Source organism: Hyperoodon ampullatus (assembly GCF_949752795.1).
Source record: "Hyperoodon ampullatus genome assembly, chromosome: 1".
NCBI lineage: Eukaryota > Metazoa > Chordata > Mammalia > Artiodactyla > Ziphiidae > Hyperoodon > Hyperoodon ampullatus.
In genome coordinates this window covers 59116443-59136830 of record NC_136914.1, presented here as the reverse complement: position 1 = coordinate 59136830, position 20388 = coordinate 59116443, and the positions used below count along the sequence as shown (strand labels likewise).

General features: G+C 51.4%; 1 protein-coding gene across 2 annotated transcripts in view; it reads right to left on the bottom strand.

Moving 5' to 3' along the window:
• Positions 1-2270: 2270 nt before the first annotated feature.
• TSPAN15 (tetraspanin 15) overlaps positions 2271-20388 on the bottom strand; it is a gene marked incomplete at its 5' end in the record, with an annotated part of 50776 nt that continues 32658 nt past the window's right edge. For both annotated transcript variants that reach the window (XM_079709758.1, XM_079709759.1), the window contains 5 exons: positions 2271-3035; positions 3418-3534; positions 5048-5095; positions 9667-9783; positions 12354-12449. In XM_079709758.1, the coding sequence (XP_079565884.1) occupies positions 2886-3035; positions 3418-3534; positions 5048-5095; positions 9667-9783; positions 12354-12449 (528 nt within the window). In that variant the 3' untranslated portion in view covers positions 2271-2885. The remainder of the gene's footprint in view (positions 3036-3417; positions 3535-5047; positions 5096-9666; positions 9784-12353; positions 12450-20388) is intronic.

The window sequence follows — 20388 nt, the reverse complement described above, 5'->3', positions numbered from 1 at the left end:
AATAATTACGTTAAGCAAAAAACGGCAGACAAAAAGAAGAGTCCATGCTGTATGAATCCACTTATATAAAATTTTGGAAAATATAATGTATAGAGACAGAAAGCAGATCCATGGTCACCTGGAGATGGGTTAGCGGGTGGTGAGAAGGGCTATAAAGAAGGAAGCCCCAAGGGGCAAGAGGAAATTTCTTTAGCATGGTGGGGTTGTTCATTATCTCTATCATGATGATGGTTTGACTAGTGATATATTTGCCACGTTAAATATGTGTGGTTTATTTTAGGTTGCATATACCGCAATATACTGTTAAAACAAAGTTTGGAGAATAGTATTTGGAATTTTTATACTAACCCAGTCTTCCTTAATGCATTTTATTGTTTTGTTTTTCTTATAAATATATGAGAACCAAAAAAGTCCAAAATTGAAGCCTACAAATCTCCCCCAGCTTCACAAATACTGTGGGCTGCACTGATATCATCATTTTCTGTGTGTGCCATGGAGAGGGAAAATGACTCACTCTGAGGGTCATTCTTCCATCCTTGTGTGACAAGGGGTCAGGATGATGTAACTGCTTTTGAAGCACAAAGGGTGCAAAGCAGGGGCATCCCAACCACAGGACTGAGAAAGTCCTCTCCATGGGTTCCGTTTGTTTTCTGGAGAGGTGAGTGGCTGAGGTTTGGAAAAAAAAAAAAAAAAAAGAGAAGAGCTAAGTGTCCACGGCACTCAGCCTCCTGTGGGCACCAACCTGTGATCCCTGGTGCACAGAAGCAGCAGTGGGAGGTAGAGGGGGTGTTGGTGAGTGGTGGTGAGAAGAGGGAGGACAAGGGGACCAGAAGTTTCCAGGTTCCAGGGTAATGTGACTTTGGATAAGCAGACTCAGTGCAGTCCCAACCCCTTCGGTGCCTCTGCCATCTTGCTATCCCAAAGGCAGCTGCCACACCCTCCGAGCACAGAGAGAATCCTCAGTGAACAGCCAGAGCCAGAGTGCCACGAGGCCACCAGCCAGACACAGAGTTTGACCTGGCCTTGAATGCACTGGTCAAAATGGGGACCAGGCAGAGGCTCCAGCAGCGGCTGCAATGGCCACCCCATGGGGACAGCTACAGTAACAGCCATCCCAGGTTTTGCACGCTTTGTACCATGTGTCCATACGAGGCAACAGAATCAGTAGAGCAGAGGGGCTGCGTGCCAGGGAGATTCTACCCAGGTTCACATCATGGCTTTGTGACTTACCAGCCGTGTGCTTTGGACAAGTTACTAAACCACAATATGCCTCAGTTTCTCCATCAATAAAATGGAGATAACAGGATTTACCACATACAGTTGTAAGGATTAAAGGAGTTAATATCTATGTTTAGACAAGTTCCTGAGACCGAGTGTGCTCACTGATGTGCTTGCTATTGTTGCATTATTCTATCTTTAAAAAAAAAAAATCCCTCTTCTGCCCTTTTCTACACATCAGACAATGCAGGCTTGTACATATGGCCAACCAGGCATCCTACCTCTTGTGGGTGTGATGGGCAGTTCCTTTAACGCTCTTAAATTGAATTCTTCAGGTTTGGGGCTCATGCTGTTTATTTCTATTGCCCTGGCTACTAAGAACCTCACAGCAAATCTAGAACTCAAGTCTTGGGGCAGGAAGGCTTGGGTGGACTGATCCACACAGGTCCTGCCGTCTCCAGCAGGGGGCGACCAGCACCATCCTTTGCTAGGCAGAGAGGACTGTCCAGTCGCACCCCAGGCCCTGGAACCATGGGCTGTTTACAGTCTGAGAGTCACTCCAGTTCTATAGCCCAAAGGTCGAGGGTGGATCTGTGGGCACTGCTCCTTCCCGGACCCGTTACTTTCCTAGTTCCTATCTGCCCCACTTCCCGGAAGAGAAGACTCATGCCACTGTGGCTTGGCCTCAGTTTCCCAGTCTGTAAAATAGGTTGTCATCTCTGCCCCTTTCCCTGAGGTTTCCCGCAAGTGAATTCCTGGCAGGAAGGATGGGCACAGGAGGCTCCAGGCCCAGTCCACAAACCAAAGGATGAGAGAGGCCATTCCAAGCTGGGAACAGGCAGCCTCGGTTGATCCTCCTGGGCCTCAGTGTCCCAAACTGTCCCAAATCTTGGTCTCAGGGTGGCTCCCCTTCAATCTTTGCACCAACAAGGGGTTTCCAAGCCCAACTTGAGGTCTTCCTCACTCTCGACCCAAACAGCACAAACAAAAAAACAGAAAAAAAAAAATCATGTCTTTATTGTCTGATTAATAAACTGGCTTGGAGGGGGGAGAGGAATGGGGGGAACAGCTAGCTTTGATTAGTCAGAAACTCCTGTTAACTGTGTACAAAATGAATGTTATAAAAATCAGGTACAAAACAGGGTCAACAAAGCAGCAGCCCTGGGGAGGTCTCAAGGTACCCGGGAGGCTGAGAAACGGACCCAGCGTGGCCTCAGGGTGAGGCCGAAGGACGGGGGCCCGGGGTCTGCACCCCACCCCTCTGCTCCCTCACCTCAGGGCACACATGCTCTCCTCCCTCCCCAATTACAAATCACTACAAAACTGCCCTCAAAGGGACACAAACACCAAGGCCAAGGCACTACCAGAAATGAAATGGGTCCAGAGCCCAGCGCCCAGCTCCCCCTTCCCCAGCAGCCGGAGCCTGGAGGAGGGGTGCCCTGTTCCCCATGCCCAGCAGGGTGGGCACGCACAGAATTCCGCAGCTGGGGAGGGGCTCCGCCCCCCAGACAGGTGGTGGCCTGGGAGCCCTGAGCAAACACAGCCGGGGCTTTGGTCAGTGCCGAATGTGGAGGGAGGGGCCACAGTCCTATCTGGCCCCCACGACGTGGCCTGCGCAGAGCTGTCCTGTCACGGTCCTTCTGGAGCTGCCGCCCCAGGCCATGGCCCTAAATGGGGTAGCACATGCAGCACCCCGTGCCTGCTGCCTCCACGCTGGGTTTGGTGCCGGGTCCCAGGAGCCCATCGGTGACAGAGTGCTCCGTGATGATGTCCTCCACTCGGGTGATGTACAGGAATGTCAGCAGGACCCCCAGGAACTGAGGAGAAGAGGCAGGGCGGGTGAGAGCCTGCTGGCCACCTGGGTGGCCCTCTCCGGCAGTCCCTAGCCCCCGCTACCTCAATGGCCCCAGCCCGGGCCCTCCTCTGCGCCTGCCAGGAAATCCCAGAGACCCTCCATTCTGCGATTCCTATTCCCCCCCAGCTATGTCGCTCACTTTCTAGGCCATTCACCCCCTCCTTCCAGCCCTCCAGCCCTCCCAGGGTGAGCCCAGGTGGCTGGTCCAAGAGCCCTCTTCACCCCAGCCCTTTGTGCCTACTCTGCACTCTGTGATCACCAAGCCACACATCAACTGAAGCCACAGCCTGCCCACACCATCCCCACCTCTAGCCCCCCTCCCTGGTGGCGGGGGACCAGCACACCTGGGGGAGCAGGATGCCTAGCAGGAGACCCGCCATGATGGTGTAGTTGTCCATGAACCAGATGAGCACGGCGTTGGTGCAGCCCCGCACGTAGATGACATGCTGTACGCTGAGGCGCTGCCGGGGAGGAGCCTGGCTGAGCACTCGCCTGGGAGCCCTGGTCCCAACTCTGCCACGCACCCCAGGTCCAGGCGAGTCCCTCAGCCTCTCTGGGCCTCAGTTTCTCGTATACAGTGTGATGAGAAGGTGGCTCTAGATCACTGGGTCTCAGCAGGCGGTACCGTTCCCTAGAGAGCACTGCGGACATTGTGGTGGCACTTCTGGTTATCCCTGTGATTGGGGTTGGGGGCTGAGGGACTGCAGAGCTCAGGGCAATCCCACTCCATGGACAACTTCCCAGACTACCTGCCTCTTAGATGTCCCCTGGGCATCTGGATGGGTGAAAACCCATCCATAATTATCTGAGCCCAAAGCCTAACTCCAGGGACATAAAAACCAAAGTGTTTTCTGCATGTTTTTACTATGCACTGAATTCTGTAGAAAGAATATTAGATAAAGTAAGGAATAATTATACTTTATTTTGTTTGCAACTTTATGAAGAATTGTTCACCATTTTGAAAAACCATATCAATGGCAAAAATATGCCCATGGTAATGCAAGTTGTCCACACAACACCCCACCCAAGTATCAGAAGCCCCTGGCAGTGTAAACACCCAACCACTTCGCTTTTTCTGTCTAGTGCCTGAGCATGTACATGTTGAAATATGGTATATGGTTGTAAATTGTTTTATCTTATTTCTCCTTTTATCTCAAATCATTACGTTACTTGTTTTGGAATTACGTGTGTAGGTAGGTTATATTATCTGTGAATTTCACTTTGGAATAATAAATAGGGCATTACCAAGTGTTTAGTATAAAAACTGGCCATTGGGTTTGATGGTTGGAGAACCACTGCTGGTCTGTGGCTCTGCATGTTAAATGTGTGTCAGAATCACCTGCTGACGCCACCCCAAGAATGCCCGTTTCTAAGAAGTTCCCGGGTCGGGGGGGTCGGGGGAAGGCCCTGCTGTTGCTGCTGGTCTGGGGACCTCACTTTGAGAACCACTGCTCAGAGGCATCTCAAGCCGTCACGGTTTTTAGCTCCCTTCTCAGCACCACCCCAGCTTGTCTCCAAGTCCAGGAGAAATGCCCAGGAAGCTGAGCCAGGAGGGACCTTCCAGAGGCTCTCTTCCCCAAGGGACTCCTGGGTCCCAGGCTGAGGAAGCCAGTGTGCGTCGTCTGCAAATGGGCAGCTCCAAGGGCAGAGGAAGGCTGGTGCTGAGCGCAGCCGGGCACAGGGACATGCTGGGGGCACTGGCAAGGGCACGGTGGCCTCGATGGCCTCACACATTAGGTGCTTGGCACACCCTGGCAGCCAGCCTTTCCCAGCCTGGGGGGATTCTTGGCTCCCCGAGTGCTCCTGTTCTGGGTAGGGCAGAAAACCTGGGCAGTCCCTGGCTCCTTTTCACAGCCAGGAATGTTGGGAAATCTCAGGAGCCAGGAGCCTCACCCCTGGTCACCCCTCTGATCACCCTGGAGATGGGACAGGAAGGGCAACCTTTCTAGAGGAAAGAGATTTCAAAGACGTTACCTCCTTGTCAATAGTTCTGTAGCCACACATGGTGTTGACAACTTCTGTCTGAAACAGAAATGTGTATTAGCTAACACTTACATAGTGTTTACTGTAGAAGACATTTATTCCCCCTGTCCCCCATGTTATAGTGCACAGAGAGTTGCACTGTCCAGTATGGATGGAGCTGAGATTCCCACCCCGGCAGCCTGGCTCAAGTCTGCATCTTAACCTCCCGCCTCCAAGAAATGCACAGGAAGGACAGGTGGGAAGGCCAGTTCCGTGGTGCTTCAGTGGGAGGCCCACTGCTCCATCCGCGGCAGCCCAGGAACCCAGAGGAAAGGACACTGCCCCAGACTCCCCCACTGCAGCTTCTCCAGAGCCCAAGCTTTGCTGATATGGTTATGCGTTGTCTGAGGTCAGGTCTGGGCCGCTCCCACTACGCTGGCTCTTATGAAAGAAAATCCCAGACCACAGCCAGGGCCCTGGCCAGCTGGGGTTTACCTGAGGGCAAAGCCAGGCCTCTGACCACACTTCCCTGCTCCTGCAGACAGCCACCCACCAGTGGAAGGGCCGCCCAACCTCCTTCCTGGGAAGAGAGCTGCTCTCAGGAACTCCCAGCGGCTGACTAATCTAGGCACAGGGGAAGCTGTGGTCGGCCCTAGACCCATCAAATCTCTTCCCAGCAGACCTATATCACAGGACTGGCAGGGGCACTTCCCATCACTGCCTGAGCCCTTGTGTAGTTTCCTCTATTTTCTAGAAGGTGAGAGAAAGCTCGATGTCCCGGTCCCATCCCTTCACATCTAAGTGAAAGCTGCTGTGGGACCAGGATGCCACAGGTTCCAGCAGTAATGCAGGACAGCAGAGTGGCCAGTGTGGTCTCTGGCATCACGTTACCTGGTCCAGGTCCTGCTCTGCCACTTAGGAGCTCTGTGACCAACCTTAGGTGGGCTGCTGAGGGACTGGCACATGCAGGTACTCAATAAGGATTTGTGAATGAATGAATGAATAGCTTCCCTGGTCTCTTCCCTAAAGCAATGGTGATCTAAGAATGTACTCCACGGGGCTGTTTTGAATATAAAGTGAGATATACACATAAAGGGCTTATCCCAGGGCTGGGCACATGGCAGAACACAGACACGCTGGCTGGAGTGACTTTGGACACGATCCCAGCCCCCTGGAAGGCAAGGAGGGCTGTCTACTCTCTTTCCAAAAGAGTGGGTTGAACCTCAGGCGTCATCTAGATCAGTCTAAATGTCAGGGCCTGATGTGTGGGCAAAATAACCTCTCTCAGTCTAGACTGTCCCCCAGGAACCCTCAGACCCCAAAACACCGAGCATCCACTTCATGTCAGTCAGCATTTGTGGCCCCCCAGGCCAAGAACATGACCCCCAGGGAGAAGGTCAGGCCTGGGGAGCAAGTGCACGAGGGCATGATGGGAACAGGTGCTTCCTACCTCATTTGTTCATTCATTCAGTCATTACTGAACAAATACTGAGCACTCATTATGTACCATTCTCTGTTCTAGGCGTTGGGAATACAGAAGAACAAAAAATGGTCCTTGCCTTCATGGACCTTTTATTCTAGGGAGGGAGATAGACAATGAACATAATAATAAGTAAACTATATGGTATGTAAGAAGGTGACAAGAATAAACTTACTCTTCACTGTGCTTCCAGCCCTGGAGGTAGAACCACAGCTCCTGCCCCTCAGGAACCAGACATGCAGCAGCAGAGGCCTCCCTAACCCTAGAGCCCAGAACTCTTCTCTAGGCCCCAGGGTGACTCACCTAGATATCTATGCAAACATTAATTCTGGGTGGTTTTTTAATGAGATTAACATTTTTTGTTTTTGTTTTAATTAATTAATTTATTTATTTTTGCCTGCATTGGGTATTCGTTGCTGCATGCAGGCTTTCTCTAGTTGCGGTGAGCGGGGGCTACTCTTCGTTGCAGTGCGCGGGCTTCTCACTGAGGTGGCTTCTCTTGTTGTGGAGCATGGGCTCTAGGCGCTTGGGCTCCAGTAGTAGTTGTGGCTCATGGGCTCTAGAGCGCAGGCTCAGCAGTTGTGGCGCACAGGTTTAGTTGCTCTGCGGCATGTGGGATCTTCGCAGACCAGGGCTCGAACCTGTGTCCCCTGCACTGGCAGGCGGATTCTTAACCACTGCGCCACCAGGGAAGCCCCCAATGAGATTAACATTTAAATCAGTAGCCTGAGTAAAGCAGATTGCCCTCCCTAACGTGGGTGGGCCTCATCCAATCAGTCGATGGCCTGAATAGAACAAAAGGGCTGCCCTTCCCCCAAGTACAGGAGAATTCTTCCTGCCTGACTTCAAACCTGAACTGAAACACTGGGTCTTCCTGGGCCTTGAGCCTGGCAGCCTTAAAACAGGAACTACATCATCAGCTCTCCTGGTTCTCAGGCCTACGGACTCAGACTGGAACTAAACCATTGGCTCTCCTGGGGCTCTCGCTTGCTGACTCTCCCTGCAGATCTTGGGGTTTGCCTGCCTCCATAATTCTGTGAGCCAGTTTCCTATAATAAATCTCTTTACACACACACACACATCCTATTGGTTCTGTTTCTCCGCTGAACAAGCTCGCAGGTCCCTTCCAGGTGGGACGCTCCTCATGTAATGCCTGGTGCATGTGGAGGGTATGAAGACCTGTTCCCCTTGCCCCAGTATGGGACAACTCTGAAGGATCATCCCAGGACATTCCCGGAGAGGCAGCTGAGGCCCCCACTGAGCCTGCATCATTGCTCAACCTCTCCCTCTGCCCAGCCCAGTTTCTGTCACCTCCCTTACAGGTGTCAATCTTGAGCACACCTCCGACTAAGCCTCCTGCTCACTAACCAGCATGTCAGAGCCCACTTCCCGGACAGCCTTAGCTGTGACACCTGGACCACTGCACTAGCCCCTAACCAGACTCCCCACATCACCTCTGTTCCCACAGCAGACAGGGTGGTCCTGGTAAAGCCTAAGTAAGATCTGTTACTCAGCTACTAAAGCCCTGTCACTTGACTGCTTGTCACTCAAGGGAACCTAAGTCCTAACCATGGCCATCAGGGCACCCATGACCTCCCTGACTTTGTCTGCCACTCTCCTCCCCCACACTCACTCTGCTCCAGCCACACTGGTCTCTGCACTGTTTCTCAAACTCTCCAGGGCAACTCCCACCTCAGGGTCTTTGCACTTGCTGTTCTCTCTGCCAGGAATTCCCATCCCCAGATACACATGGCTCACTCCCTCACTTCCTTCAGGGTTTTACTGAGAACCTACCTTCTCAGTAACTAAAATTGCAATCCTCCATGCCCCTGCTTTATTTTTCTCCTTAGCATTTATCATCTTCTAGCATACTATCTCTTTTACTTATTTATTTTTCTTGTCAGTTTTACCCACTAGAAAGAATGTCAGCTCCATGCAGGCAAAAGTTCTCTGTGTGTTTTCTGTATCCTCAGAGTGTAGAACCACATCTGGCAGGTCCTCAATAAATACTTGTTGAATGAATGAATGAATACAAGTTGGGCTTCCACATCTCAACCTGGACCTTCAGGTGCCACTGCCTTGGGTGATGAAGTTCAGGGTCACGCCCCGTAGGCCTCCCTAAAAAACCCGGGTTCTTCCCTAACACTCCCCTTGCACAGAAAGCTACCCTAAAATGGCAGCTACAATTTCCAAATAAACCTCCCCTCCTGGCCCAGCCTTTTTAGGGCTAATGCACTTGACACTGGCTCCCTGACTCACTGGGTGAGGCCCCCACCCCTACCAGCAGCTGCTTGGTTTACAGAATCCGGAAGTGGGCACAGAATGGTGGAGCATCAGAAGAGAAATTTTCCATGACTCTTCAGGGTGTGAGTAATTGCAAAGCTCTCCGCCTCATTCCAACCCAGAAACCATGCAGTTTTTGGACACATTAGTCAAACACAGGATTGACCAAGCCTCTCATTTATTAGCAGTGACAGCACAGGGCAGCCTCCCAAGTGGCCAAGGAGGCAACAGAGCTGAGAGGATCCCACTGGGGAGAGGCGGAGGCTGACGGTTACATCACCAGACCCCTTCCAAATGCCCTGTTGCTGATGGTCACCAGGACGTCAAGCCCAAAGGCCACCAGCAATGCCCAAAGTTCAGGCCCTGCTCTGGTCCTCTGGCTACAGCCGTCAAGCCGGCCACCCTGCTAAGCCCCCCAGCCTGGACCCTCTCTTACTCCTCGCCTGGCTTGCACAGGAGTCCAGGGTGCAGCTCTGACGATGGCTGCCTGAATTTCATCCCAGCCCCATCAACCTTGGGCAAAGCACCTAATCTTTTGGTTCCTCAATTTTCTCATCTGTACAGTGGGTGAAATAACGGTACCTACCTCACAGGGTTGTTGAAAAGACTAAATGAGTTAATACAACTAAAGAACCTAGAAAAGGCCAGCACATGGTAAGTGCTCAGTAGATGTTAACGACCGCTACTAATAAGACAAGACTTCCCCGCCCCCCCTCCCAGATTCACCCCCTTTAGTAGCCCTTGAGGCTCAGGAAGCCTCAACAATGACCACCACCTCCTGCCTGCCGCACCCAACCATCCCCACCACCCGTCCTGAAACGTGAGAGAAGTGTTTGACCAGCCGGGAAGCCCCAGGAGCAGTGGGTACCGTGTTTCTGAAGCAGCAGGTGTAGGGCACCCCGCAGGCCAGGGGTCCGGGGGCACTGCAGTCGTGGTACTGGTTTTTGCTCCAATCTCGGTAGTCTTCTCCGCCACAGCACTTAAACTGAGGGAGGAAGCAAGCGGGGAAAAGAGCTGCCATCACCGCCGGGGCCCTGGGCAGACGGCAGGCAAGGACCCTGCCGGGGGATGGACGATGTGATTTATGATGGGGGTCACCCTGGTAGGGGGAGCTACAGGGAGCAAACGAGGCATCCGTTGTGGGGTCAGAGCTCGCCAAAAGCGGCATGGCTGCCCAATAGGTAGTGAGCGCCCCGTCACTGGAGAGGCATGCAAGCCAAGGCTGGGGAGCCTTTTGGTGGGATAGCGGGGTGGTGACTAAACACTGGAGGGAACATCCTTCCTTGACAACCGGACTCCATCCTCACATCCCCAGGGCAGGCGCTCAACCCAAGGAGCTGGCCTTTAAGGTCCCGGAGACTAGGATTCTAGGGAAGCCCCACAACCCAGGGGTCCCTGGACCACACTGACCTTCTCCTCACATGCCCCAGCTCTGCCTGTCCTGCCCTTAGCAAAGGGGCACACACCTCACACCCTGGCCTGGGCTCAGGACTGAAGCGATGGCACAGCTGGCATCATTTTCCCCTTAGCTTAGCCCCTCCCTGCATCTCCCCCTGTACAGATGCCAATGCCTGGGGGAAGCAGTTACTCCACTGAGATGCTGGTGTGTGCCGGGCATTGTTCTGTGTGCCAGAGAGACAAGGGGGAACAAAAGCACCACAGCTCTGCCCATATGGGACACATCTGCAGAGGGAGACAGAGAGGAATCACCGTCGTGAAAAGGGCAGTGAGGTAGTGCTGGGTACCAGGGATACGGCAAACAGGGGAAGGAGCGGGGAGGTCGGGAAAGGCCTGAGGAGATGTCATTTAATTTGAAATAGGAACAACAGGAAAAAGCCAGTCAAGACATGCAAAGACCCCACGCAGAGACGAGGTAGTTATATTTCAGCAGCAGGTGTGTCTGGAGCAGAGCCAGCAAGAATGGAGGACATGAGGCCAGACCGTGAAAGCCTTGTCAGCCAGAACAAGCAGGGAGCTGGGATGGTATTCTGAGTGATGGAAAGTCATTGCAGGGTTTAACCAGGGGAGTGATACGGTCCAAGGTCTTAGTAAAAACACAAAGCAGATACCCTTTCAGAGTCCCCATAGAGCCTCTTCGGTTATCAGTTTGAGGGATCTGGAAGTGCCTCTTTGGGGTACAGTGCAAAGGGATTTGCTTTGCCATCAGACAGGCCTGAGTTCAAATCCTCACACTACCACTCCATGCTGTGTGACTTTGGGCAAGTCAATGATTCTCTCTGGGCCTCAGACCCTCAACTGTAAAGCAGGAAGAGCAATGCCAGCTTTACACAGCTGAGCTGAGAATTACAAAGGGAAGCCACGCATGAGGCATTCAGCACCAAGCAGGGTGCCCAATGAGCATGAGTCATCCCGCCATTCCACCCTGGAAGAAGTGAAAATTGCAAGCCAGCTGAAGGTTGGTTCCAATAAAAGCATTTTGCTCCACTTGATGGCCAGAGCTGGCAGGCACATCCCTGGCAAAGAAGGGCCTCCCAGAGACTGCACCTGTTGTGACTACATCGAAGGCCTGAGCCAAGGGTGTGGCCACTATGGGTGGCCCTGGGTGCGCTGAGATGTTGGTCCCCACTGAGGACTAGCACGGAGATCAGGCCAGCTGACGCCCCCAAGGTCATGTCCAAAGAAGCACTGCCAGGGCTGAGCGGGCACTCGGCCCTCAAACTCTGCTTGTCCTCACCTAGTAGGACATGAGGATGATGATCGCTGCAGCTGACACTGACTTAAGTCTCATCATTTGCCTGGCACTGCTCTAACCACCTCTGAAATACATCAAGGCCATCTCACAACGACGCCAAGAGGAAGGGACCGTTAGTATCCCCTTGAGGCAGATGAGGAAGCTGAGGCTCAGGACTAAGTGAGATTGATGTGTAGAAGCCCCCGAGGGCAGCAGCTTGCCCTGCAACTGCTATTATTATTACACCCACAGATTTGGGTGGACCTTGGGAAGAGGGATGACATCCCCAAATGACAATCATCACATTCAAAGAAGTGTCATCGAGGAAAACGAGAAGTCTTGTTCTGTTCCCCCATGCAGGGGGAAATGGAATCGGGGAAGAGCTCTCTCCCCGTCGGGGCTGTCCTTGACTTGGCAAGGCAGTGAGCTCCCCGTCACTAAAGGGTCTTGGCAGAGGGAACTTTGAACTGGGTGGCTTGGAGGTCACTCCCACCTCAAAGAAGGAGGATCTTTACCCACTGGAGAGGGGCACCCTGAGGCACTGCCAGGTGGCTTGTAGCTACCCCTGACCTTGTTCTTTTATTTTTCCAGGAGGGGAGGGTCCGTGTACCTGGAGAGGAACAGGTAGGGCAAGTATACTGTGGGTGAAGCACACGGGTAGAGAGCTGGTTGAGAAGGTCAGGCCCTGGCATCCCTACCATTGGTGGCCATCCATGGCCCACTCTTGCCTCCCAACTTGGCCAGCCACCTGCTTTGGGAATGGATAAGCCATGTGACCCTCACCCCCACCCTCTTGAGCAGCGTCCCCAGTAGGGGACAAAGGGCATGGGAGGCAGATGTCTGACCCAAAGCGCCTGGCTCACCTCCTTCTGAACAAAGTCCATGATGTTTTTGAAGTCCAGATCGTCATAGTAGTTCACGATTCCTCTTCGAATGTTGTCATTCAGAAAGTCAATCGTCTATTTAGACAGAGAAATTACAAAGGAAGAAGAGCACACATCCCCAGAGTCCCGAGATTTCCCAAAAGTCGGGATTAAACCAGAGTGCCCACATGCTCAGGTGGCCCCTGCCCCTACCTGCAGAAAGCACCCCTTCCACGCCCCCAGTGCCCATCGGATGCAGGAATGGTGCATCCCATTCCTTTACAGATCAAACAACCCATCCAGGCCAGGGCTGGGACTCAGCTCAGGTTCCTGGCCTGGTGCTGCTTCTACTGCCAAAGACAGGCCTGTGCTGGAATCTTCCCTTTGCCCTCCAGGCCCCCTCTCCACTCTTCTCTCCTATCCAAGCTCTTGTTCTACAGATAAGGAGGCCCAGAGAGGGAGCTTGATTCTCCCCAGATCACCGAGCAGGTCTCAACTCTGGTTAGGGGCCCGGCCAGGACTGGAAACCAGGTCTCCTGACTCTCCTCCGGGCCTCTCTCTGTCACTGCAGGGAGATGACAGGGCCCACCTCCCTCTCGGGCTGGGACAATCCCCACCGGGAAGGGCGCTGGCAGGCTGCCCTCTCCCAGTCACACTAGGCCTTCTGGATCAACAGTCCGGCTGTTGTACTGGGATCCAGGAGCACAAAAGGCCCCACAGCAGGAAGGGATGGGGCGGGAGCGTGGGCAGCCCAGCTCCACACTCGCAGCGACAATCAGGGCTTTCAGAGCAGGGAGGCCCGTGTCTCATCAGAGATTGTGCTGGCACAAAGGGTGCATTCTCAGCTCTGGAGCCCGACGATTCCTGGGGGAGGCGCCCTCAGGGTACATGGGGACAGCAGGGCCCTGGGTTCCAGGCCCCAGCCTGGGACTGCAGGCCCCATCACAGCTACTCCTCCTCTCTGGGCCTCAGTTTCCCACTTGTGAACCAACCCTGCAGGCCTATGTTTAAGACACCTTCGAGCTCTGAAGATCAAAGACTAGGTTGGGAGGGGCTGTCAAGCCTCATGGTCAAGAACACTCCCTGCAGCCACGCAGGCCTCAGGCACTTCATTTAACTTCCGGGATTTCTTCCTCTACAGAATGGGGGCTGGGGGTGGGGGAGAATCCTCTGCTTGGGAGGGGTTGGAGATTCAAATAAAATAAATCTACAAAAGTGCTTAGCAGGATGCCAGGCACATAGTAAGTCCTGCTGTTATTATGATAGGTCTTTCTTTTTCCAGGAGACACATACCCTATGGTATCACTTCATACCCATTACGTCATCAGTGGAAAATGGCTAATGCCAGAAGAAATTAAGGCCCTAAGTCTTGTCCAAGAGCTGGACCCTAGCCTGGGACCCCTCACAAACACCCTGCAGCCCAAAGAGGTGATGTGATGTGTCCAAGGTCACCTTGCTGATCACTTGCAGAGAGGTGCTGGAACCAAAGCGTCAAACTCCCGGCCTGATACACTTTAAGAAGCCAAGATAAGTATATGTATAACTGATTCACTTTGCTTTATACCAGAAACTAACACAACATTGTAAATCAACTATATACTCCAATAAAAATTAAAAACAAAAACAAAAACTCTGTGTGGGGATAGGTTATCCAAGGTAACTCCTCCGTAAAATGAGAAACAATATTAACAATCTTAGACTCATAAAAGATCATGTGTTATCACTGATTAAAGCTAATATGGAAAACAGAAAACAAAAAAGAAGCCAAGATAAGAACCCAAGGTTCAGATTGGGGCCATCTCCCCAAACCATCTCCAGTATCAAAAAGAGAGGAATGAAGGATGTGACAGCCATCTCCTTGCTGAAATTCAGACACTGCTCAAAGCCAAGGTGACAAAGGAGACTGGCTCAGGGAAACCTATCTCTGTGGCCAGAAGGAAAACCCTCTGCTGATGAAAATCAGCCGCTCAGGAGCAGACCTGGGAGCTGCAGGCCTCGGGAGGCACAGAGCCAGCCCCCTTCCCATGTGAGAGGCTCTGCAGTCACCAGCCCTCAGCCCTGCCCAGGTCTGGCACTGGATCCCATCCAGGGCAGGGGCTCAGGGGAAGAGCCGCTTGCTGGCCACTCGACCTGGGCAGAGCAGGAAGCTGCCTGGCCTCAGGCCACCCTTCCCAGAGGCCCCCAGGTCCTGCAGCCTTTCCGACCTTGGGCACCTGCTCCTCTGGGTGACGAAGGGACAGGCCAGCCAGCTGGAGCATGGTTGGGGGTGTCGAAGAAAACAGGACACCAGGCAGGATCAGTCTGTCACCCAGGGTAGGGCAAGGGAATGAGCTCGCAGCATTAAATGGCATGGTGCAAGGGGCCCTTGGCTGAACTGAGGTGCAGGGGCTGATGTTCAAGGTCAGGGACATGTCTAGGGCCACACTCATGGGAGGCGGGGTGGCTTCCTTCCACTCTCAAGGCACTGTGGACCATCCTGGTCCACCTACCCCAGCCCACTGGCTCACCCCTCAGCCCTCCCACTGGATCACATGCTGTTAGGAAACAGGGTGGGATGCGGGCAGGAGGCCCAGGGCAGGGAGGAAGACAGGTGGTAGAGGGAACACTCAGTGGCCCAAAGCAGAAAGGCTCTCCCTCCCTCTTTGGTGAGCAGCCCTGACCTCCCTCCCCAAACCAGCTCAGCCTCTGAGCATTTTCCCAAGGCACGGACTCCAAAAGAGCCCTCTTTGTGCAAATCAGGCCTTCCATCTGGTTAGCTGAACCGGGACCCTGTGGGGAAGGGAGGCCCCGCTGGAGGCCTCTCGGGATGGACAGGAAGAACAGATGGTCCCAGGCTCCACAGGCGGCAGCTGCCCCCAGTTCCCATCACAGAGCTCTTTGGTTTGTGCTGGTTCTTGCACGTGTGCACTGCCTTCGGCACCACGCGTGTGCGCATGCGTGCCCGCGCCAGAGAGATGTGTAGAATGCTTGGGTGGTTCCTGTGGGGGTGGAGGTCGTACAGGTCATTAATTAACTCTAATTAACTGTAAAGCACGGTGCTATATCCCACAACGTCCTGAGGGACTGGGGGAGCCGCTGAGAGGACGTGCCCTGTGGGAGCGTGGAAGGGAAAAGAGAATTCTGGCTTCCTCTGCTGCATCCAGAGGCCAAACGCACACAGTGCCAGCCCCACCCTGCTCTAAACCAGGTCACACAGCAGGGGCAGCTCCAATGAGGACTAGTAAACCACCTTTCACAAATGGCTGGCATGGCCTCAGAGGCACGTGGCCCGGGCTAAATTAAGCAAAGAGTAAGCAAACATCAAAGGCCATGGGATTTTCAGAGCACATTGTTCAAGCTACCAGACTCAAGCTACAAAGAACTGCCCTTTCCAGTTCTTTCTTTTAATCTAGTTTTACAGATATCTGAAGCCTCTGCATCACTGCTCTCAGTAGAGGCACTTGGAGAGTTTTTAAATGAATGAGGAGAATAGCTAAGGGATGTCAGATTTCTTCTGGAGGTCATGAAAATGTTCTAAAATCGACAGTGGTGATGGTTGCACATATCTGAATGTACACTTTAAATGAGTGAATTGTATGGCATGTGAATTAAATATCAATAAAGCCTTTTTTTTTTAGCCTAAATAAATGAGGAACTGGAGGGGTGGGGGGCATGGGGCAGCAGCTCCCCCAGGACGGGAGGCCAAGGAGCAGAAAGGCAGGAGTGGAAGGGCTGGCAGCCGGAGCCTCCCACCGGGCCTCTGGGGACGGAGCTGTCCTAGTTTCCTGCAGGCTGCCAGCCGGCTTCCATCGCTTCATGTCCGCTTCTGAGGCCCATGCTGGGGAGGCCCAATAGCCGGCAGTTCAGCTCTCATAACGCAGAGGCGGGTTCTCAGCCTAGGACTTCCTTCCTCCCTTAGTGCCTGGGCTGAGCCAGCATCTCCGGGCTTCCCTCAGTACCCCCAGAAGGTGGGGATTCATCCTCGTTGCCTCCAGACCCCAGCCTCTGCTCCAGCCCTGAGATGGGCCCCATCAGACAACCAAGGGCTGAGAGGAACCCAGGGAGTGAGAAAGAAAGAGGTGCAAATTCTGCAAGGTTCTCTGGAATACCCGGCTGGAGGTCACAGGATTAACCCCCATGGTGGGGGAGGGTTGCTTTGGTCTCCCAGGTGTTTGGGGCTCCAGCTCTCACTCCCACAGTGGGAGGCACCAGCTGTGGGAATCTGTCCATAACAGTGCAGAACTTTCTCTACTTTCTTCTGGGTGGGAAGGATATATATATGCTCAGGTGCTCAGCCAAGCAGGCCATGCTGTCTCCTTTCTCCCTGCCCTGACCTCATGGTCACACCCAGAGCCCGCTAGTGGCAGTGCCATGATAAACAGGCTGGGTGCTGCCCATCATTCCATGGCCTGGTGCTGGGTGTGACCACAGCACCCTCTGATCAAGGCCAGGAAACTGGTCGCTCCCCTGACTGTTCTGGTGGTAGAGGGAAGGAGGTCGGGGATGGGTAAAGACGTACCAGCTACAGCCCAGTGCCCTCTGGGTGCCCCTGCTCAGCCCTGCCTGGCTGGGAACACACGGGCAAGAGCTGCCCACCTCCAAAACCCCCGACACCCTCCAGAGAGGCTCAGGACAAGCTGGGGTGATGGCAGGTCAAGAGCGGTGAGACCCAGACAGCTGTGGAGGTCATTCAGGTTCTCTGCCCCCCACTGGGTTCAAGGTGCTGCACTTCTCCTGCTTCTAATGCCCGGGCCCTTGGGGCCAACAGCTCTGCACCCAGCTCTCCAACGCACGGCCACTCGACCCTGCACGAGCAGAAAAGCTGCTTCAGTCCAACTACTGGGTCATGCCTGGCAGCAGAAACCTCATCCAGGGGCAGCGGTTGATGGAGAGTTTCTTCCTTACACTCGGGAGTCTGTTTACCTTTCGCTGCCTGGCAGTGGCCATGGTCTGTGCACCTTCCTGAGAACCCTGTGTGAAGTTATTAGCCTGATGACTTGTCCTCATTTGTCACCACAAGTGGATTCTTAGAGTTAAGAGGTAGCCTGCAGGGCTGGAGACTGAACTTGTTACATTGTGATTCAGAGAAATCCGTCTTCTCCTCTTGGTGAAGAAAAACTGGAGTTGGGAACTCACCTCCTCCTGGAACCTGACCTTGACTGTGCCTCACCTCTTCCTCCATCGTACGCTGCCCTTTTCTGCCACCATCAACAGCCAGGCTGCTCCTTCCCTATCCTCGCCATTGGCCCATTTCTTGTTTTACAAAATCGCATGGCATTACAGTTGGCAGGGACATCATTTTTCTTTATATGGTATTTTCCCCCTTGATTATAAAAAAAGAAAAAGAAAATTTGGGAGCTAGGGAAAAAAAGAGTCCCATCCCTCAGAGGAGATGTGAATTAATATGTTAATATTTCTATTTCCTTCCAGATTTTTCCTTCATTGTGGAGACCTTACTGCACTTACTTTTGTATCTCATTTTTAAATTTTTTGAATTATGTATCATGGGCATATGACAGCACAGCCCATCATGAGCCTCCAAAGAGCTGAGAGCCCTGAAAGTGAAGGTCCTTCCTGGGTTGTACACTGAGATCTTCCCCTGACAGGGCCCCATGAAGGGGACAACCCATCCAAGGGGAAGGAACACACTTCACCCCGTGGTGCCCTCAGGGTTTGGGGATAATGGAAACTCTCACCCCTGACCTCAGGCCCACGGCATCCTCAGCTGTAAGGACTAAGGGTCCCTGGAGGTTTCGTCTTAGCTCAGTTCTCTCCCTAGAAAGGAGTGGTGTCACAGCCCCTGTTGACCTACCCGGCACTGGAAAATAAGTCAACCGCCTTTGTGAAAGCACCTGGGAAACCAGAACTGCTGTTCACTTAGGGGATTGTTTATTAAACCAATGAGGCTGCTAACCCTGGCCTGGACCTGTGCTCCAGTCAGTAAAGCACTCATAACTCTGCTCAGCTGTGGGCTGGCCAGGAGCCCTGCTGGCTGCACAAAAATCCATCCCCATTCGCAAATGGAATAAACATCTCTCTCCCCTCAAGGCTGCTGAAAAATGAACCAATACCCTGGAACTGCCAGCCCAGAGCAGATGGTCTGAAAAGTAGAAAAGAGAAAAAAGGAGGAACAGGTAGCAAAACTAGATTGGGAAGACAACCAATGGGACAAGGCAATCTACAGATTCAATGCAATCCCCTATCAAAATTCAGATGGCATCTTTCACAGAAATAGAAAAAAAATCCTCAAATTCATATGGAACCACAACAAACCTCAATAGCCAAAGCAATCTTGAGCAAGAAGAACAAAGCTGGAGGCATCACTCTTCATGATTTCAATATTGCAAAGCTATAGTTACCAAAACAGTATGGTGTTGACATAAAAATAGACACATAGGTCAATGGAACAGAACAGAGAGCCTGGAAATAAACCCACACATATATGGTCAACTAATTTCCAGCAAAGATGCCAAGAATATACAACAGGGAAAGGACAATCTCTTTAATAAATGGTGTTGAGAAAACTGGAAATCCACATGCTAAAGAATGAAATTAGACCCTTATCTTATACCACAGACAAAAATCAACTGAAAACAAACGAAAGACTTAAATATAAGACCTGAAATTGTAGAACTAACTCCTAGAAGAAAATATAGGGAAAAACTCCTTGACACTGGTCTTAGCAGTGATTTTTTGGATCTGACATCAAACATATAGGCAATGTTGCCTATAGCAAAAATAAATAAGTGGGACTACATCAAACAAAAAAGTTTCTGTACGGCAAAATAATCAAAAAAGTAAAAAGGCAAACTATGAAAATATTTGTAAACCATATATCTGATAAGAGGTTAATATCCAAAATATACAAGGAACCCTTACAACTGAATAGCAAAAAAATCAAATACAATTGACCCTTGAACACTGTAGGGATTAGGGATGCCAACACCCAACACAGTTGAAAATCTGCATACCGCTATTTCTGCCTCAAAAACAAAGGAAATGATAAATAACTCACCCAAGGGCAGGAAGCTAAAACAGCTTAAATAGAATCAGGACTCTAACCCTGTTTATGTTTATGTTTGGGTTAGAGATTGTGATCTCTAACCCAAATATAAACTTTTCCTCACACTTAGTTATTTAAAGATCTGTAAAATGAAATACAGGTACTATATTTGTTGAAAAAAATCTGTGTATAAGTGGACATACACATTTCAAACCCATGTTGTTCAAGGGTCAACTGTAATCTGAGTAAAAAACAGGCAGAGAACCTGAATAGATATTTTTCCAGAGAAGACATACAAATGGCCAACAGGTATATGAAAAGATGCTCAACATCACTAAACATCAGGGAAATGCAAACTGAAACCACAATGAGATATTATCTCACTCCTGTTGGAATGTCTATTATCAAAAAACGAGAGACAAATGTTGGTGAGGAGAAAAGGGAACCTTTGTACACTGTTGATGGGAGTGTAAATTGGTACAATCATTATGGAAAACAGTATGATGATTCCTCAAAAAATTAAAAATAGAACTACCATATGTGGTACAATCCCACTTGCGGGTATATATCCAAAGGGAATGAAATTACTATCTCAAAGAGTTATGTGCCAGGAAAAGAACTCTCATGTTCATTGCAGTATGATTCACAATTGCCAAGATATGGAAACAACCTAAGTGTCTGTTGCCAGATGAATGGATAAAGATGTGAGATATATACATATATAGAGAGAGATACAGATATGCATATAGATATATATACATATATTCTCCATTGTGTGTGTGTGTGTGCATATATATATATAATGTATATATAATGGAATATTATTCAGCCATAAAAAAGAAGGAAAACCTGCCACTTGTGACAACATGGGTGAACCTCAAGGGTGTTATACTAGGTGAAATAAGTCAGACAGAGAAAGAAAAACACTATGTGGAGTCTAAAAAAAAAAAAGTCAAACTCATAGAACCAGCGAGTAGAAAAGTGGTTGCCAGAGGATAGGAGGTGGGCAAAATACGGAGATATTGGTCAATGGTACAAACTTCCAGTTATAAG